The sequence below is a fragment of the Erythrolamprus reginae genome, chromosome 8 (assembly GCF_031021105.1).
Source record: "Erythrolamprus reginae isolate rEryReg1 chromosome 8, rEryReg1.hap1, whole genome shotgun sequence".
In the NCBI taxonomy this organism is placed as follows: domain Eukaryota; kingdom Metazoa; phylum Chordata; class Lepidosauria; order Squamata; family Dipsadidae; genus Erythrolamprus; species Erythrolamprus reginae.
The window spans coordinates 22,109,147-22,129,811 of NC_091957.1; the positions used below are offsets into that span (position 1 = coordinate 22,109,147).

General features: G+C 48.2%; 1 protein-coding gene across 1 annotated transcript in view; it reads right to left on the reverse strand.

Moving 5' to 3' along the window:
* Window positions 1–20,160, reverse strand: part of SAMD11 (sterile alpha motif domain containing 11) — a 130,210-nt gene extending 110,050 nt beyond the window's left edge. The window contains 2 exon segments of the mRNA XM_070759247.1: window positions 16,404–16,495; window positions 19,623–20,160. Of these exon segments, the coding sequence (XP_070615348.1) occupies window positions 16,404–16,495; window positions 19,623–20,160 (630 nt within the window).
* Window positions 20,161–20,665: the final 505 nt, after the last annotated feature.

Consider the following 20,665-nt stretch of genomic DNA (forward strand, 5'->3'; position numbering starts at 1 on the left):
ATTCTATTCCTCATTCCAATATTCTATTCTATTCTATTCTTCATTCCAATATTCTATTCCTCATTCCAATATTCTATTCTATTCTATTCCTCATTCCAGTATTCTATGCTATTCTATTCCTCATTCCAATATTCTATTGTATTCTATTCTATTCTTCATTCCAATATTCTATTCCATCCTATTCTATTCCATTTCTATTCTATTCCACTCTACTCTACTCCATTCTATTCTTCACTCCAATATTCTATTCTATTCTTAATTCCAATATTCTATTCTATTTCTGTTCTATTCCATTCCATTCCATACAGCAGTGATGATAAACCTATGGCATGCGTAGCCATATCAGAGGGCACGGAGGCGTTGCCCGATGTCAGCTCCAGCATGCATGCGGGTTCTGGCCTGCTGATTTTCGGCCTTGGGGAAGGCAGTTTGCCTTCCAGAGGTTTCAGGGAAGTTTCCTAAAGCCCCGGAGTGTGAAAAACCGGCCAACGAGCAAAATGGAAGTTTAGAAAAATGAACTTCCGGTTTGCCTGTTGTGCTGTTTTTTCACACCCTGAGGCTTCAAGAAGCATCCCTGAAAGCCTCCGGAGGGCGAAAAACAGTCCAACCGGCAAACTGGAAGTTGACCAAAGACTTCCGGTTTGCCCATTCGGCCATTTTTTTTTCACCGTCCCAGGCTTGTGCACATACAGAGGGGCGGAGTTATGCACGTGTGCAGAGGCAGTGCAGGGAAGTGCGCATGCATGGTGGGAGAGGGAATAGGTATGGGTAGATGTGTGCATGCTAGCGCACACAAACACACACACTTTTGGCATACAAACAAAAAAAAGGTTTCCCATCACTGCTATACATTAATTCCAGGAGTGGAAAACTTACTGAGGCTACATAAAGTGGTACTAACACTTCACGTGATTTGGATTCTGTGCCTCTGTACCCTTGGAGAACTATTTTGGCAACCTTCAAGGCATGCAAACAGGTTCGAATCCCTTACTGCTTGCCAGTGTTTCTGAACAGGTGAGGCAGGTAGCGTCCCTGAGCCAGCTTGGAGGAGTTCAGAGTCCCTCTCCCCAGTTTCCAGCAGGAAATAAACCCTGGCTTAATCAAGGCTCCTGTTTAGAATTAGCGGGGACTTACAGGGTTATCTAGTTCTTCTATCATATTTGCTCCCCATGCCTGTTGCCTTAGCAACGGACCAAAAAGTCATCTTTACAGATCCAGAGTATCTATCTCCCTTCTGGATACGTGTGTGTGTGTGCATACACACACACACACACACACAAACCATACATACATACATACATACATACATACATACATACATACATACATACGTAGAAAAAAAACCTCCTGGTCCATCTAGTCTGCCCTTATACTATTTCCTGCATTTTATCTTAGGGTGGATCTACGGTATGTTTATCCCAGGAATGTTTAAATTCAGTTAATGTGGATTTACCAACCATGACTGCTGGAAGTTTGTTCCAAGCATCTACTATTCTTTCAGTAAGATAATATTTTCTCACGTTGCTTCTGATCTTTCCCCCAACTAACCTCAGATTGTGCCTCCTTGTTCTTGTGTTCACTTTCCTATTAAAAACACTTCCCTCCTGAACCTTATTTAACCCTTTAACATGTTTAAATGCTTCGATCATGTCCCCCCTTTTCCTTCTGTCCTCCAGACTCTACAGATTGAGTTCATGAAGTCTGTCCTGATCAGTTTTAGGCTTAAGACCTTCCATCATTTTTGTAGTCCGTGTTTGGACCTGTTCACTTTGATCCATCTCTCCAGAACTCCACTGCAAAATTATATAGACAACTCATCTAGATCAAGGGAAATCTATAGATGCAATTTATATTGACTTCTGCAAAGCCTTTGATTCAGTGGTCCACGACAAACTACTCCTAAAACTCAAATCCTATGGCATCTCAGGATCACTCCACAGCTGGATTACAGCATTCCTGTCAAACAGACAACAAGTGGTCATATCCACCCCCTTCCCAATTAAAAGCGGTGTTCCCCAAGGTAGTGTACTGGGACCAACGCTCTTCATTCTCTACATCAATGACCTTTGCGATTACATCACAAGCAACTGTGTCCTCTTCACCGACAATGTAAAACTCTTCAACACCACCGATAACACAACTACTCTCCAAAAAGAACTGAACTCTATTTCTGAGTGGTCTAACACATGGCAACTCCAAATCTCAACTAGCAAATGCTCTGTCCTACACATTGGGAAAAAGAATCTGAACTCCAAATACGAACTGAATAATCAAATTATCACAGATAATCTCCACTCGGTTAAAGACCTCGGTATACTAACAACAAAAGATTTAAGTGCCAAAGCCTACTGCAACAACATAGCCAAGAAGGCTTCAAGAGTTGTAAACCTAATCCTACGTAGCTTCTGCTCTGGCAAACTCACACTACTTACCAGAGCTTACAAAACTTTTGCCAGACTCATCCTCGAATACAGCTCATACGTTTGGAACCCATATCGCATCTCAGACATCAACACCCTTGAAAATGTCCAAAGATACTTCACCAGAAGAGCCCTTCACTCCTCCACTCGAAACAGAATACCCTACGAAACTAGACTTTCAATCCTGGGCCTAGACAGCCTAGAACTAAGACGCCTTAAACAAGATCTAAGTATTGCCCACAAGATCATATGCTGCAACGTCCTGCCTGTAAGCAACTACTTCAGCTTCAACCACAACAACACAAGAGCACACAACAGATTTAAACTTAATATTAACCGCTCCAAACTTGACTGTAAAAATTATGACTTCAGTAACTGAGTTGTCAAAGCGTGGAACTCATTACCAGACTCCATAGTGTCATCTCCAAACCCCCAACAATTTACCCTTAGATTATCTATGGTTGACCTATCCAGATTACTAAGAGGTTAGTAAGGGGCGAGTACAAGTGCACTAGAGTGCCTTCCGTCCCCTGTACTATTGCTCACCTATATCTCCTATATCTTTCTTCTATTCCTATATCTCTTCTTCTATTCGTTCATTGATATGTTCTATTACTATATCTTCTTTTCTATTCTTTCTTAGATATATTTTACTATGAGTATCTCCACTATAACCTTCATCATGTATTTTACTATGTGTATACAGTATATACATATATATATGCCCACTAAAACCCTCATTGTGTATTAGACAAAATAAATAAGTAGGTAGGTAGGTAGGTAGGTAGGTAGGTAGGTAGGTAGGTAAGTAAGTAAGTAAGTAAGTAAGTAAGTAAGTAAGTAAGTAAATAAATAAATAAATAAACTGGACACAGTATTCCATTGGCAAAATGGCCTTGTGGAAGGCTGTTTCACCCTACGGAAGCCTTAGGGAATCTTCTCTGAAGCCTCTGGAGGGCATAAAACAGCCCAACAGGCAAACCGGAGGTCAGTTTTTCTGAACTTCCGTTTTGGCTGGTTTTTAACCGTTCCAGGCTTCAGTGAGGCCTGCAGGAGCAATGGGGAGGGGGCATGCATGGGGGAATGGATATGGGCATGCGCACGCATAATAGCACAAATACAAACACTTTCAGCATGCGGTTCGCCATCACTGCTATAAGGTTTTTATCAGGATGTTATTTTTTTTATTTTAAAGAGACGAACCAGAGCTTTAAAAAATAATAATCGGACAATTATTGCTCAACGTTGATATCAAAGTTGGCCTGAGACAAACATAGGTAGTCCTCGACTTACAACAGTTCATTTAGTGACCATTTAAAGTTACTAAAAGTGACCATTTTTCTTTGGAGCATCTCCAGGATACCGTGTGATCAAAAAATTCAGACATTTGGCAGGCAGTTTATTCTTATAATGGTTGCAATGCTCCAGATTCATGTGATCGATGATCCCCTTTCGCGACCTGTCTAGCAAAAGTCAACAGCTTTTACCTTAGCAACTCCAGAGTTTCACTTAACAACCGAGGCCAAAAAAAAGGGGGATAGCAAAATGGGGCAAAAAAATTGAACAGGTCCAAAGATGGGCTACAAGAATGGTGGAAGGTCTTAAGCATAAAACTGATCAGGAAAGACTTCATGAACTCCATCTGTATAGTCTGGAGGGCAGAAGGGAAAGGGGGGACAGGATCGAAACATTTAAACATGTTAAAGGGTTAAATAAGGTTCAGGAGAGAAGTGTTTTCAATAGGAAAGTGAACACAAGAACAAGGGGGCACAATCTGAGGTTAGTTGGGGGAAAGATCAGAAGCAACGTGAGAAAATATTATTTGACTGAAAGAGTAGTACTGTAGATCCTTGGAACAAACGTCCAGCAGAAGTGGTTGGTAAATCCACATTAACTGAATTTAAACATGCCTGGGATAAACATGGATCCATCCTAAGATAAAATACAGGAAACAGTTTAAGGGCAAACTAGATGGACCAGGAGGTCTTTTTCTGCCCTCAATCTTCTATGTTTCTAAAACTCGTTTAACAAATGTCTCATTTAACAACATAGATTTTGGGTTTAATTGCCGTCATTACTTGAGGACTACGTCTACCCGTACACTACTTACTCATAATGCGGTCATAAGGACCCTCCTCGGAACTGGCCAGCCTGTTCACACAGGGTGGGTATTGATTAAACGCTGGATGATTGAATAAAAGGCCAATTTAAAAAAAAAAAATAACAACACAGTTCTGACATCTGTTGTGTAGCTAAAGGGCTTGCCTAGTTGGGAAAACAGGGAGGGGGGGGTACAATTTGCACACAGCAGCTGCACCACCATTGCAAAATTAAGTAACAGAACCCCAAAAATGATTTGCAAAAAAACCCCACCCCACCCCAACCACCCTGTGTGGGATGCATAACACGTGCATATTTTACAAGTCGGACAAGATGGACAACCGCCGTTGAATTTTAACCTGAGCACACCTGAAAGGTTGAACATGCACAGCCAACCTTTCAGGTGTCCTACCACACCGCACGCACACCGCCCGAGTCCTTCCGTAAGCGGCTGTCACCAATTAAAACCCCTCGTTCATGGCCTAAAGCGCTGGAGACAGCCCCAGGCAGTTTTAATGACATCTCTAAATAATTTTGACAGCAAAATTACTTATCTCCGCTCACCCTTAGTCTGCCCTTGACACATCGCTAACAAGACTGACGCCTGCTCCTGCCCTTCCGTGTATTAATTTATTTCCCTTCCCACTTTCTCCCCTATCACACACACACACACACACGCACACCACGGTCTTCAGCGAAATGATCCAAATGTTGGCTTGTTTCCAGTGGGCAATGAAAACAGCCAATGGTACCTCTACTTAAGAACGCCTCTACTTACGAACTTTTTTAGGTAAGAACTGGGTGTTCAAGATTTTTTTGCCTCTTCTCAAGAACCATTTTCTACTTAAGAAGCTGAGCCCAGAAAAATTTCCCAGGAAAGGGTTAAAAGGTTAAATAAGGTTCAGTAGAGAAGTGTTTTTAATAGGAAAGTGAACACAAGAACAAGGGGCCACAATCTGATGTTAGTTGGGGGAAAGATCAGAAGCAACGTGAGAAAATATTGTTTTACTGAAAGAGGAGTAGATCCTTGGAACAAACTTCCAGCAGAAGTGGTTGAATTCAGTAACTGAATATAAACATGCCTGGGATAAACATAGATCCACCCTAACATAAAATGCAGGAAATAGTATAAGGGCAGACAAGATGGACCAGGAGGTCTTTTTCTGCCGTCAATCTTCTATGTTTCTATAATTGACCATCAATTTCACCTGCTGTTGTGCACATTCAACTTTGTACAGAACAAAGTATTCAGTGAGAATATTTCATTCATTTAGATCTAGGATGGGTTCCAGTGTTCCCTTTATTTTTTTGAGCAGTGTATGTATGTATGTATGTATGTATGTATGTATGTATGTATGTATGTGTATATGTATGTGTGTATATGTATGTGTGTATATATGTAAGTTTAATGACAGACCTGGGAGCTAACCTGTGGTTTATGGCTTATACCCAGCCCTGTGCTAAATAATTTGGGGGGAGGGGTTTAGTCAGCTTGGGGGTGCTTCTACATCCCCCCACCCCCCCCACCCCCATGCCTGGGAAGCAGGACCAGCCTTGTGGCTTGGCCTGCAGCATCTTTGGAACAGCAGAATAATAACACAGTTGGAAAGTTAAAGGAAGCGCCAACTTTCTCCCTCCACCCCCACTCACTCATGGAGCCTCCCCTACACCACCCCCCCAAACAAGGGAACTCCAGGCCAGGTTCTTGGGCCAGACTGCCCTGCAAAGCAGCACACGGGCACACCGGAACCCGACCCGGAATACGGGCTTAAGGAAACCAGCGTGGTGGTGGGGTGGGGCGGTGTGCTTTTTCCCCTCCGGCTGCAAAACCGGCTGAACCGCCTTGCTACTCCAGGTGGCAAAACCCGCTCTGACCTCGCAGGTGAGGGGGAAGGGAGAAGGTTATCAAGGGAGGGAGGGATGAAGGAATGAAGGAAGGGAGGAATGAAGAATGGAGGGAGGGAGGAATGAAGAATGGAAGGAGGGATGAAGGAATGGAGGGAAGAATGATGGAATGAAGGAAGGAAGAAAGAAGGGAGGTAAGGATGAAGAAGGGAGGGAGGAATGAAGAATGGAAGGAGGGATGAAGGAATGAAGGGAAGTGGGGATGAAGTATGGAACGAGGAATGAAGGAAGGGAGGAATGAAGAAGGGAGGGATGAAGAATGCAAGGACAGATGAAGGAATGGAGGGAGGAATAAAGAATGGAGGGAAGGGTGAAGAATGGAAGGAGGGAGGGAGGAATGAAGGGAGGGATGAAGGAAGGGAGGAATGAAGAAGAGAGGGAAGGATGAAGAAGGGAGGGAGGGATGAAGAATGGAAAGAGGGATGAAGGAATTGAGGGAGAGATGAAGGAATGAAGGGAGGGAGGAATGAAGAAGGGAGGGAAGGATGAAGGAATGGGGAGGAAGGGATAGGTGAAGGAATAGAAAGATGGATGGAGGGATAAATGGATGGACTGATGAAGGAAGAGAGGGTGGGATGTGGGAAGTATGTAGAATGGAGAGAGGGAGGAATGAAGAATGGAGGGAAGGATGAAAGAACGGGGGAGGGAAGGAAGGAAGGAGAAAGGAGAGATAAATAGACAGAGGGTGGGATGGAGAGATGGAGGAATTGGGGAAGGGATGAATGGAGAGGGGGATGAAGGAATAGAAGGAGGGATAAACGGAGGGACGGGAAGATATACGCTCCAGCCTCCAATCCCAGAGGGAGCCAAAAACAGAGGATATTCCCCCAAACTTTGACAAGACAGGAAATCCGAGCACACACAAGGAGCGCCTGGTTCACACAGCCTGCTGAACCCCCACCCCACCCCCAATCACTGAATCAAGCAGGGTCAAGCCGAGGATCCTGAGGGATAGACAAGCCACCTAGGGACCAACCTTGGCCCAGCCTAGCAAGCTGGACGAGGCAATGAGCAATCCAGAGGTTGTGGGAACAGCGTCTCTGCAATCCCTAGCTAGCGAGAGACAACCTTTTTCTGGTGGGTTTACCACTCAGGAGTTTGTGTGAACCCGGAACAGCGGCAACTTAATGAATGCTCGGAGGGTTAAGCCGTTGTATACACACACACACACACAAATGCACACACACACCAGGCGCTGTTGTCACTTCAACAGACCTTAAAAGAAGCCGTTTCGCAGCTGTCAACAGAGTGGCGGTTGTTTAAACAAACACTAATCCAGTACAGGGCATCCAACGTCTAAATCAGTGTTTCCCAACCGTGTCAATTTGAAGATATTTGGACTTCAACTCCCAGAATTCCCCAGCCAGCATTCGCTGGCTGGGGAATTCTGGGAGTTGAAGTCCAAATATCTTCAAATTGCCAAGGTTGGGAAACACTGGACTAAATAACACAAGCCAAAAACATGTCTGCAACCTCTCCAGATCTCCCACCTACGGAAGCGGAGAGAGATGAATTCTTTTTAGAAGGGGGGAGGGGTCCGCCTTTCAGGACTTTCCTCTCGTGGGCATTTTGTTGAGACTGTGTTTTGATAAATTTATTAAATTTATGAGCTGCCCAACTCCTTGCGGACTCTGAACTTACAATTGTTTTCTTTAGCGGCGGTTCGAAATGACAACGGCCCCGAGAAAAGCGACTTACCACCATTTTTTACTTATGGACAACCGCAAGGTCGTGTAATTAAAATTCAGGCACTTGGCAATGGACTCGCATTTACGACAGTTGCAGTGTCTACCTTCCACGGCCTTCTGACAAGCAGTTCATGTTGTGGTGAACCCCAACCATAAGCCGAGCGCCAATTCTCACAACACAGCTTGAAGCAGATTGGCAAGAAGGTCAGAAGGGCACCCCCACTGTAAACGCCTGATTGGTCGGATTGTAAAAAATATGTCCCAAACTGCCAGAATAGAAGCTTTAGTTTCTAACACCATGGAGAATTTGTCTTTCCCCCCTGGGAAATGGTGGTTCGAAACCCAAAGGGGTCCAGACCCCCAGGTTGAGAACCACTGACATAGGGCAAGCCTCATGTGCCCTCAGATATGCTCCATGTGCCAGCTGTGGCACGTGCGCCATAGGTTCGCCATCACGGCTTTAGATGTTAAATCTTCCTTCCTTTCCTTTAGGGAAGGGGTCTCCAACCCTGGCAACTTAGAAAAATAGAAACAAAGAAGACTGACAGCAGAAAAAGACCTCATGGTCCATCTAGTCGGCCTTTATACGATTTCCTGTATTTTGTCTTACGATGGATCTATGTTTATCCCAGGCATGTTTACATTCAGTGACTGTGGATTTACTAACCACGTCTGCTGGAAGTTTGTTCCAAGCATCTACTCCTCTTTCAGTCAAATAATATTTTCTCACGTTGCTTCTGATCTTTCCCCCAACTAACCTCAGATTGTGCCCCCTTGTTCTTGGATTCTTTCCTATTAAAAACACTTCCCTCCTGAACCTTATTTAACCCTTTAACATAAAGGTTTCGATCATGTCCCCCCTTTCCCTTCTGTCCCCCAGACTATAAAGATTGAGTTCATTAACTCTTTCCTGATCAGTTTTATGCTTCAGACCTTCCATCATTTTTGTAGCCCGTCTTTGGACCCGTTCAATTTGATCAATCTCTTTTTTGTAGGTGAGGTCTCCAGAACTAAACATAGTATTCCAAATGGGGTCTCACCAGTGCTCTATACAGCGGGATCACAATCTCCCTCCTCCTGCTTGTTCTACCTCTAGCTATGCAGCCAAGCATTCTCCTCGCTTTCCCTACCGCCTGACCGCATTGTTCACCCATTTTGAGACTGTCGGAAATCACGACCCCAACCACTTTCAGACTTGCGGACTTCAATTCCCAGAATTTGGGGAGTTGAAGTCCACAAGTCTGAAAATTTGCCAAGTTTGAGGGCCTCTGCTTTAGGGGAAAAAAACCCACTCCTGCAAAAACCACCCAAGTAGTTAGACAGTCACGAACGGGCGGTTTCACCCAAAACGAAAAATGCCAACCACCCCTAGCCATTGGCGGGAGCGTTGTTTTCAAACCGAAACTGAGAAGGGGAAATATCTACGGGAAATCCCCTCGCTAGGCAGACTTCTGAGTACGAGGAGGCTGGTGTTCCAGCGTGTGCATACATGCTCAGAGAGGCAGCCCAGCCTGAAATTATGCATTCATCGACTCACCTGTGGGGAGTCAAGATTCGGCTCCGGGCGACTGAGGCAAGGAAGTGGGTAGGGAAGCTTGTTTTCTTTAAATAGATTTAGCTTTCCTTTAGGCCTAAGGTGATTAATGAGGAAGGTATTTATAGACTGCTGGGTTAGTCCCACAGGAAAGTTGAAGGGTGTTTTGTGATTATTCCTGCGGGGTTCTGTCTGGGATTAAGAAGTACCCACGGGGAGAAAAAAAATTGAATATGATTCAGCAATGCTTATTTTGAAGGGGGAAGGGGTTAGCGTGTATAAACTACTAAGTAGCCGGATACCCGCTGAAACTATGTTATCGAGATTGATAAATTTACAATTAAAGCTTGGAAATATATGTAGAACGTTAGCATCAGAGTATAATATAAGGCAAGTGGCAGTTGGAACAGAGTTCTTTTCAGGTGGGGAGGGGGAGTAGAATACCTAAACTCCCAGGACACAGGCCAGATGAGTCACGCGCTGGCCACACTGACACCCAGTTTAGCAAAGGGGTAGCATCAGAGCGTGTTAGTATAAGGCAACTGGCAATTGGAAAAGGGCTCTTTTCAGGCGGGGAAGGGGAGTAGAACGTCTAACTCTTTAGCATCCGAGCACGTTAATATAATAATTCTTAAGAAATATATTAATGATCTGATGGTCATTTTGAAAAAATCCTTTCTTAACAAGCACCTAGAAGCCAAGAGGAACATATATGTTAGGTTTCAAGTTTGTAGGTTTAAATTTCTGGAGATTTTGTGATGAGAGAGTGGTACAGTGGTATCTCTACTTTTAATTTGTTCCATGACCAGGTTCTTAAGTAGAAGAGTTTGAAAGAAGAAGCAATTTTTCCTATAGGAAACAATGTAAAAGCAAATAATGTGTACGACTGGAAAAACCACAGGGTGGAGGCCCTGTTTCTTCCCAGGAGATTCCTAGAGAGGCCCCACAGAGGCTTCTCCCCGCCTTTTCCATCCCTGTTTCCTCTTAGGAGATTCCTAGAGAGGCCCCACGGAGGCTTCTCCCCGCCTTTTCCGGCCCTGTTTCCTCCCAGGAGATTCCTAGAGAGGCCCCACGGAGGCTTCTCCCCGCCTTTTCCGGCCCTGTTTCCTCTTAGGAGATTCCTAGAGAGGCCCCACGGAGGCTTCTCCCTGCCTTTTCCTGCCATTTCCTCCCAGGAGATTCCTAGAGAGGCCCCACGGAGGCCTTTTCCGGTTACAGCTTCGGAGGCTCAGGTTTGTAAGTGGAAAATAGTTCTTGAGAAGAGGCAAAAAAATCTTGAACACCTGGTTCTTATCTAGAAAAGTTTGTAAGTAGAGGCGTTCTTAGGTAGAGGTACCACTGTATTTTGCTTTTATATATATATATATATATATATATATATATAGACAGTCAGGCCTCACATATTGCTACGTAAAGTTAGCCTTAGTTTAATCTTCAACTGTTCAGCCTTTAGGCATAGCGTGGCTGCTTTTAAGTTATTCTTGGCTAATAATTTAAGCTAATTATCCCCATGAAAAACACCTTTCCAGCTCTCTGCCTGGGAGGGAGCCAGGGTGGAACCAAAGTCCAAACACCCCATTGAGTCGAAGGGGCAAGCAAATCCTTGGCAAATTTCTCTTTTTAATTAGAGATGATGGCACAGCACTTCAGATCCTCCACGTTTGATCTTCCGGCTCGAGAGGTTTCGCTTCCAATTCTCGTTTTCGAGGCGTGTTCGGCACACACACCGCAGCTAATGAGGCAAAACGTTTCTCAATCCATGTAAAGAGATGTGCAATTTAGCCCCCACCCACCAAGCAGTCCCATAAAGGCTACATTTCTCTTCACCCCAAAACTTGCGACAACAAAACTTGGCAGGATCCGCAACAAACACACACCACTGAATTCAGTTTTGGCTGGATAGGTGAACCGTGGTTTTAAAGTTAGAGATCTCTATGCCATATATTTATTTATTTACTTATTCTTTCTTTCTTTTTTAATGCCGCCCTTCTCCTTAGACTCAGGGCAGCTTACAACATTTTTGCAATAGCACTTTTTAGCAGAGCCAGCCTATTGCCCCCACAATCCGGGTCCTCATTTTGCCCACCTCGGAAGGATGGATGGCTGAGTCAAACTTGAGCCGGTGATGAGATTTGAACCACTGATCTGCAGATATAGCAGTCAGCTTTAGTGGCCTGTAGTACTGCACTCTACCCGCTGTGCCACCTCGGCTCATATACTTATGGATAAGCCTTGAATGTTTAACCAAAGTACTATGAAAAATGTGCCACCCACCGATGGTTCAAAATATTCAGAATAACAAAAGTTGGGAGGACCCTTGGAAGTCTTCCAGTCCAACCCCCTACTCGAGCGGGAAACCCTATTCCACTCAGACAAATGACTATCTACCCGTTTCTTAAAAGCCTCCAGTGATGGAGCACCCACCAACTTCTAATAAATAGATAAAAGATAAAGATAATATGCAAAGAAGTCCCTGCAGATTGTACAACCACTAAGCCAATCCATATTTTCCTTGATATTTTGGATAAAATTTGAGAATCTGCTTACTCGCATACAGACTTAACCCAGGGATATATAACAGAAATACAGATACCTTTAAAAAAAAAAGTACAGTGATACCTTGTCTTACCAACTTAATTGGTTCCAGGAGGAGGTTCTTAAGGTGAAATGTTCGTAAGACGAAACAATGTTTCCCATAGGAATCAATGGAAAAGCGATTAATGCGTGCAAGCCCAAAACTCACCACTTTTGCCAGCCAAAGCACCCGTTTTTGCACTGCTGGGATTCCCCTGACGCTTCCCTCCAGGGGATACCTGTTTTTGCAATGCTGCAGGGGCAATGGAAGTCCGGAGGTGGGGTTTCCCAGCGAAATTGCAGCATCGCAAAAACACGGAAGTCCTTGAAACTCCACCTCCTCCTGCAGGATTCCCCTGCAGCATCGCAAAAACACGGAAGTCCAGAGGTGGGATTTCCCATGGAGGGGAGCCTCAGGGGAATCCCAGCAGTGCAAAACGGGCGCTTCGCTGGCAACGGAAGGTCCGGAGGTGGGGTTTCCCAATGTGGGGAGCCTTCGGCTGGCAACAGAAGTCCGGAGGCGGTGCATCCCAGTGGCAGCGGTGGGTTCGTAAGGTGAAAATAGTTCGGAAGAAGAGGCAAAAAAATCTTAAACCCCAGGTTCGAATGACGAGGGGTTCATAACACGAGGTATCACTGTACCATATTAAGTGGATCCGTGGAAATGCCAAACTCAAATTTTAGGGTACATTATATTGCTGTTGTGAAGTCGTGTCCGACCCATCACGACCCCATCGACAAAGTACCTCAAGGCCTTCCAGTGTTCTTTCTACTATCCCGCCCCCCCCCAAAGTCCATTTAAGATCACGCCTAAAAATACTCACTGAAGATACTCAAGGTTCACATAGCAGGTGAATCTTACTTTGCTTTCTTCATGTTTTATTAATGTACCACTGACTGCATTCACACATTAGACTAAGTCATACGTTTATAACCTGCAAAATTCTGGAGTCACACCAGATTTTAAACACACGGCAAAAAAATATATATATCCTCAAGCAATGGCTTGGCTTCATATGTGATAAGATTCCAGCTACTGGAATACTACTAGCTTCTACTCCAGCAATCTCACACTACTAACCAGAGCATACAAAATATTTGCCAGACCAATTCTTGAATACAGCTCATCTGTCTGGAACCCACACCTCATTTCGGACAGAAAAACTCCAGAAAATGTCCAGAGATACTTTATTAGAAGAACCCTCCACTCGCAACAGAATACCCTAGACTTAGAAAGCTTAGAGCTACCTCGCCTTAAACACGACCTAAGCATAAAACCATTTGCTACAACATCCTTCCTGTCAACGGCTACTTCAGCTTCAACCACAAAAACACAAGAGCACACAACAGATACAAACTTAAAGTAAACTGCTCCAAACTCCACTTCAGGAAATACGACTTTAGTAACCGAAGAGTTGATGCCTGGAACTCACTACCAGACTCTGTAGTATCATCACCTGACCCCCAAAACTTTACCCTTATACTATCCACTGTTGACCTCTCCCAATTCCTAAGAGGTCAGTAAGGGGTGTGCATAAGTGCACCAGCGTGCCTTCCGTCCCCTGTCCTAAAGTTTCTCTTTTACTGGTATCATGTATATAAATATTGGTATATCTTTGTATACAAACAAAAAACCAACCAACCAACCAACCAAACAAACAAACAAACAAACACAAAAATAAATAAATAAATAAATGAATGAATGAATGAATGAATGAATGAATGAATGAATGAATGAATGAATAAATAAATAAATAAATAAATAGCTAGCTAGCTAGCAGGCTAAATATTCATCTACGGGAAAATATAAAAATGGCATGCTTATAGAATGCAGGTTTTTTTTAAAAAAAACTTCAAATCTTGACATCTGGCACGAAAGGCAAACACTCAGAATTGAACGTAGGTTCGACCCAGGAATATATTTTGAGCATAGCAACTGTGGAGAATTCAGATATAGAAGGACCTACGCTTATCTCCAAGCTTCCTTTATTTCAGCTAGAAATAGTCTCTCCCTATTAGGTCCGCTTTCTACTCATCATCTTGGCTAAGAATTTAATCCGGAATGAAATTGGTTCAAATGTCATTACCACATCTTTACAGCCACATGTGCAAATCTGTGACAGATCTCTTTTTTTAAGAGTTCATCCCACCCCATCTCAAAAAAACCCAAAACAGATTTGGGTTGTTGGTTGTTGTTTTTTTTAATCCGTTCCTTGTTTCTTTTCCCAGATGTGTTTTAAAAATAAGCAATGCCAGACATCTGTTTTTCCACCAGCCTTACAAGTTATGTACGCAATTCGGATCCCGCGGGGTTTTCTCAAATGCCAAATTCTTCTCTCCCCCCCCCCCCCCACAAGCAAATACAAGCATCTGACTTTAATCACAAAACCAGCGATGCTGTGCAAAACCAAACGGCAAAACTTGCCCTGCTATGGATGCCCCCGTCAGAAAGTGGTGAGGCTAATCTGTTTGTCGTCACACACACACACACATACACAAACCCTGCCATGCAAAACCTTACCATCGGCAACACCACATCAGACACCTGAGTGGCAATCCATCAAACCCAATTTCCTCTCCGCTTTCCACAGTCACCGATCCAGCTATTTCTCGCTGCTGGAACTGCTTTCTCCCTTCCCGCTCCAAAATACGACAACACCCTTATGAAATTATAAAAAGTCAATAAAACATTCGGTGGCATCGCAGCCTCGCATCCAAATGTTCTTCCCCCCCCTAAAAACACATTTGGGTGAACCAGCAGATCTGAAATTTCGTTAGCTTTCTACTCAACACCAGTGGCAAAAAATTTTATCACCCCAAAACATGCAAAAGTCAAAAGGGGAAAAAGCACACACACACAAAACCAAACCAGAGAAAGGCAGCAGTGGTTTTTCCCCCCAGACAAAATATGCCTCCGTTGCCTGTGTGAACACAACTGCTCTCAACTACATGGTTTTTTAATATATACAGTATATATATATATTTATATATATATTACAAAATCTGGAGAGCTTTAAAAAGCACACCAACCATCTCCTTTCTCAATTCTTCTAAGCAGTGGACATGATCTTCGGAAGACGCCAGAAACAAGTCCTTGGTGTCTGATCCCAAAGGAGAGATGCAAATCCGGTTGGGTTGCCTTTCATCCTCTAAGAGGGTGGGTAAGAAATTGGATGGATGGATGCATGGAAGATAGGTAGGTAGGTAGATAAGTAGAAAGGCAGAGAGAGAGAAAAATGGGTGGTGGGAGAGAGAGATGATAGATAGATGGGTAGGTAGGTAGTGGGTAGGTAGATAAGTAGATAGGGAGAGAGAGAGATAGTAGTGGGAGAGAGAGTAGATAGATAGATGGATAGATAGATAGATAGATAGATAGATAGATAGATAGATAGATAGATAGATAGATAGGCAGGCAGGCAGGCAGGCAGGCAGGCAGGCAGGCAGGCAGGCAGGCAGGCAGGCAGGCAGGCAGGCAGGCAGGCAGGCAGGCAGGCAGGCAGGCAGGCGGAGAGGGGGAGAGGGGGAGAGGGGGAGAGAGAGAGAGATGGGTAATGGGAAAGAGAGATGATACATAGATGATAGATGGGTGTGTATATAGATATATAGATATATAAATATAGATGTAGATAGATGTAGATGGGTAGAGAGAGATATAGGTAGATGGGGGGGGAAGAGAGAGAGAGATGGGTAGGGAGAGAGAGAGAGTTGATAGATGATAGATGGGTAGAGAGAGAGATATATGGGTAGAGAGATATGGGTAGATGGGTAGGGGAAGAGAGAGAGAAAGGATAAGTAGATAGGTGTAGGTAGATAGACAGGCAGGCAGGCAGACAGATAGATGGATGATAAAAAGAGAGGTAGGTTGGTAGATACAGAGAAGATGGACTTCCCTTCCCACCCACTTCTTTTAAATCAGAACCAGGTCCCGCAGCTGGAGGCGAATGGCTGGCAAGTTAGCAAAACTGGAACCATTCCCTCCCTCCCCCCAGCCCCAAAAAACTGTCTTCCCAGAAACGGGTCCAAAGGTTGTTGACCTCCTTTTCAAAAGACAGACTTAATCCAGAAGAGAAAACAAAACACAGAAGCAAGGTGAAGAGCACCACAAAGAAGAAAGAGAGAGAAAAATCCAGATTCATTTTGGGTTCGTTACTGTGGGTTCGATTTTTTTCTCGAGCATCTTACCACTGGAGACGAAATTCGACACCCAGGGCAATCACAGATTGGTGGATGTACCTGTAAAATTCCTTTGGACATAAGCGTCTTCAAACTTTTCCCTGGGTGCAGGAAAGGGGAAAAAAGGGGAGGTAAGGAGAGAGGAGGAAGGGGGCAGAGAAAGAGAGAAAGTGTTTAGGTTGGCACGGAAGAGAAGGCATTGCACAAAAAAACCATCAGCCCTCCCCTCTTCCCCCCCCCAGGCACAGCCCCTCCAAAGCCCCCCCAGCCTGTTCTTTAATTGAACCCTCTCCTAGGGAAAGGAGGAAGAGGAAGCATGCCCCCCACCCAGCCTCATTAGCTCTTAACTAATCCAGAAAGAAAGAAAGAAAGAAAGAAAGAAGGGAAAGAAAGGAAAGAGAGAAAGAAGGAAGGAAGGAAAGAAAGAAGGAAGGAGAGAGAAAGAAGGAAGGAAAGAGGGAAAGAAGGAAGTTAAGAGAGAGAAAGAAAGAAAGGCCAGAAAGAAAGAAAGAAAGAAAGAAAGAAAGAAAGAAAGAAAGAAAGAAAGGAAGGAAGGAAGGAAGGAAGGAAGGAAGGCAAGACAGACCTTGGCTAGACTGAAAAGGCGACTAATGGGGAGGGGGGAGAGACAAGGAAGAGGTTGGGGGGGATTGGGAGGAGGAGGGAGGCAGGCTGCCTTCTTTCTCCCCCTCCCCCCCAATCTGGATGCAGTAAGGGCTGTACAGTGTATCCCCCCTCCCCAATTCTCTCTCCCTCCAAGCAACCGACTGCGGAGGAGGGGAGGGGGCGGACAAGCGCTCTCCAGAGGCAAAGGAAGCGGGGTTGGGGGGGGGTGAGGCTTCATTAGAGCGGCGGGCCGGGGCTGACCCCCCTCCTCTCCTCCCCCCCACCCCCCTTCTTCCTCCAGGCGATCAATAAACAAGGCGAGGTGTCAATCAAACCCGCCTGCAAACGACCTTTCGCCGGTCTCTCTCCCCCCCCCCCGCCCGCCCCGTCTCCGCTCCTCGCATCCTGCTAATGATATGTCAAAGCCACACACTCACAACACACAGTCACACACACACAAAGCGGGAGGGGGGGGAAAGACCAAAGTCCCAGCCGGCGTCTGAACGCCCACGCCGCACACGAGGCGCCTCAGGCTCTGTTTTGCAAAGAGGAGGGAAGAGAGCCGGAGGCGCCTCCTCAGGCAGGGGGGATGGAGGGACCCCCCCCAGCCCTGCGGCCCACCTGCCCTCCGTGGGGATCTCCCCCCTAGCCCGCTTTGGGCTTCTGTAGCAGCCCCCACCCCCCAATTGGCGGTTGCAATCCAAGCATGGCACAAGGACCGACGGGCAAAGCGGGGCTCCAGCTGCAAGGCGACTCCAGTATCTCTTGGGGGGGGGGTCCCCGGGCAGCAGCAGTCAAGGCTAAGGGAGCCGTCGGGGCTGGGAGTGCATGGGGGACTTTTGCATTGAAACCCCCCTGCCACGCGCAGCCCCGGTCAAGCGCACCCAATAATGCATGGGGGGTTGCATTGGAGTCCCCCCAGCGCAGCACACACAAGTGTATGGGGGGCTGCATTGGAGCCCCCTACCCCCTGCGCAGCCCCGGTCAAGCGCACACAGTGCATGGGGAGGCTGCATTGGAGCCCCCCGCGCGCAACAAACACAAGTGTATGGGTGTTTGCATTGGCGCTTCCTACCCCGTGCAGCGCCGTCAAGCGCACACACAGTGCATGGGGGGATGGCTTTGGATCCCCTCCACCCCCTGCGCAGCCCCGGTCAAGCGCACAGTGAATGGGGGTTTGCATTGGAGCCCCCCGCGCAGCACATACAAGTTATGGGGGGTTTGCATTGGCGTTCCCCACTCCGCGCAGCCCCGGTCAAGTGCACACAGTGCATGAGGGGGGGTTGCATTGGATCCCCCCTCCTCCGCGCAGCCCCGGTCAAGACGTAAACAACAGCTGGCCGTCCAACTCCGGGAAGGAGGGTGGACGCCTCCCGCCCCGCGGTGCCTTCCTCCCCCTCCCCTCCCCTCCCCTCTCCGCCACCCACCGGCTTCCAGGCGCCAAAGCCGCCGCCGCCGCCGTCGCCGTCTCGGAGCGTTCCGGCTTTGGAAGGTCGCCGCGGCTCCATTTGCGCAAGCCAAGCGGAAGAGAGGGGCGGTTGCGCTCTCCGCGCCAGGCGGGCCGGTGGGTTGGAAGTGAGGCGCGCGGCTGCCGGCGTTGCCGTCTGGCTCCCCCCTCCCCTCCCCTCCCCGCTTTGCCCGCCCCGAGCGGGGGAGGCACCTCCGCGCCTCTGCGCAACTTTCCAACCGCGCGGAGGGGAAACTCTGGCACGCAAGCCTCGGCTTCCTTCCCCGGGAGCTCTCCCCGCACCCCGCGTGGACGAACCCGGGAGGAGGGGAGGACTGAGTGGGGAGGGGGCAAACGTCCCTCCATCGCCCGCCTCCGTCCTAAAAGCAGACTGCGCGCAATCCAAGGCTGCCCCGCGTTCCTCCCCCTCCCTGGCCCAAGCGCCCCGCCTCAAGATCCCGCGGAGGGGTGTCGAGGGGGTTCCCCGTTTTAAGACAAAAAGCAAGTTTGTACACACAAGCAAACACACACACCGGCCACCTTCCTCGGGGCTTTGCCCGCCATCCTAATAATCCAGCCATCCGGTTGAAGAACCGAGGGGGGGAAGTGGCGAGAGTGCCTCAAGATAGCTCAGACTTCGCCCACCCCCGCCGCCTTCCTCGGGGCTTTGCCCGCCATCCTATCATTCCCGCTCGGTTGAAGAGCTAAGGGAGGAAGTGGAGAGAGTGCCTCTGTCCAGGTGCAGAGTGCCTCTCTCACACACACGCGCGCGCCTAGGAAGACCCCCAGCCTCTCCCGCCGCCTTCCTCAAGGACTTTGCCCGCCATCCTATATTCCGTCCAATTGAAGAGCCAAGTGGGAGGAAGTGGCGAGAGCGCCTGTACCCAGGTGCAGAGCGCCAGCTAAAACAAACACACACACACACACCGGAACCTCGGGAGACCATTCCCCGCCGCCTTGCCCGCCATCCTATACTCCGTTCAATTAAAGAGCCAATTGGGAGGAAGTGGCGAGAGCGCCTCCGCACACCCCCAGCCCGGAGGCTCGGAAGAGCAAGGAGAGCGCTCACCCCCTGCCCGCCCGCCCGTCCTCTTCTTCTCCCCCCCCCCCGCCTTCCCACCGGTTCTCCTGTGGGACTCCTCCGACGTCCGTCCGTCCGCCCGCCAGCGGCTGACCTTTGTGCCGGATGCTCCGCTTCCAATCCTTGGCCGTCTCGCGGCCGCTGACGAACTGGAACTCGTTGGGGGTGAGCCACTCGCCCCGGTAGCGGATGGAGGGCCCTTTGCTGCCCTGGCAGAGTTTGCGGATGTAGAGCAGCGCTCGGTTGTCGCCGCACTCCACCTCCAGGCACGGCTCGCCCCGCTCCAGGAAGGGCTGGAAGTCCGGCGCAGCGGCGGCTACAACGCTGCCGGAGGAGGCGGAGGAGAAGCGCTCCAGCGCCAGCTCCTCGGGCAGAGGCGGGGGCGGCGGGGGTACCGCCGCGTGGAACTCCAAGTAGGCGCGCTGGTGGTGCTGGTGCTGGTGGGCCACCACGGCGGCCGCTAAGAGCTGCTGGTACGACCCAGCCGGCGGGTGCGGAGGAGGCGGGTGCGGAGCCACCACCGCCAAAGGCACCAGGTACTCCGGCAGCGCCTCCATGCACGGCGGCTGGTGGTGGAAGGCGGCCAGCGCCAGCTCCTCGCCATCCAGGCGCTCCCTTTTGATGGCCGGCATGCTGGCGGCGGTGGCGGCTGCTTCGCCGGTTGGAAGCGGCTACACCTTGCAAGAGGCGCCGCCGCCGGAGGAGGAGGAGGAGGAGGAGGCGGCTTGGCGCGGCGGCGGAGGAAGGAGGAGGAGGAGAAGCGGCGGAGGCAGCCGCGGGGCGCCGGACTCCCGCAGCCGGCGACGGCAGGAGTGGTTAAGACGCCCGCGCGCCCGACGGAGCGCGGGCTTGACATTTCGGCCAGCGAGGGGGCGCCGCCGCAGACATGGCCGGAGGGGGGGGGGTTGGATCCGCTTTCCCCTTGAACCTGGCTTGGCTTCTGCCCCGCCGCTCCCGCCCGCCCGAGCCACGCGCGCTTCTTCTGGCGGGCTGATTTCCCCCGCCCGCCCCCGCGCATAAACTTCCCAAAGGTCCCGGGCTGCGCCTCTTGGGAGTCACTTCCCACACACAAACGCACGCGCGCGCCCCAACTTCGGGGTTCCTTCTACACACACACCAACTTCGGGGACGGGTTGG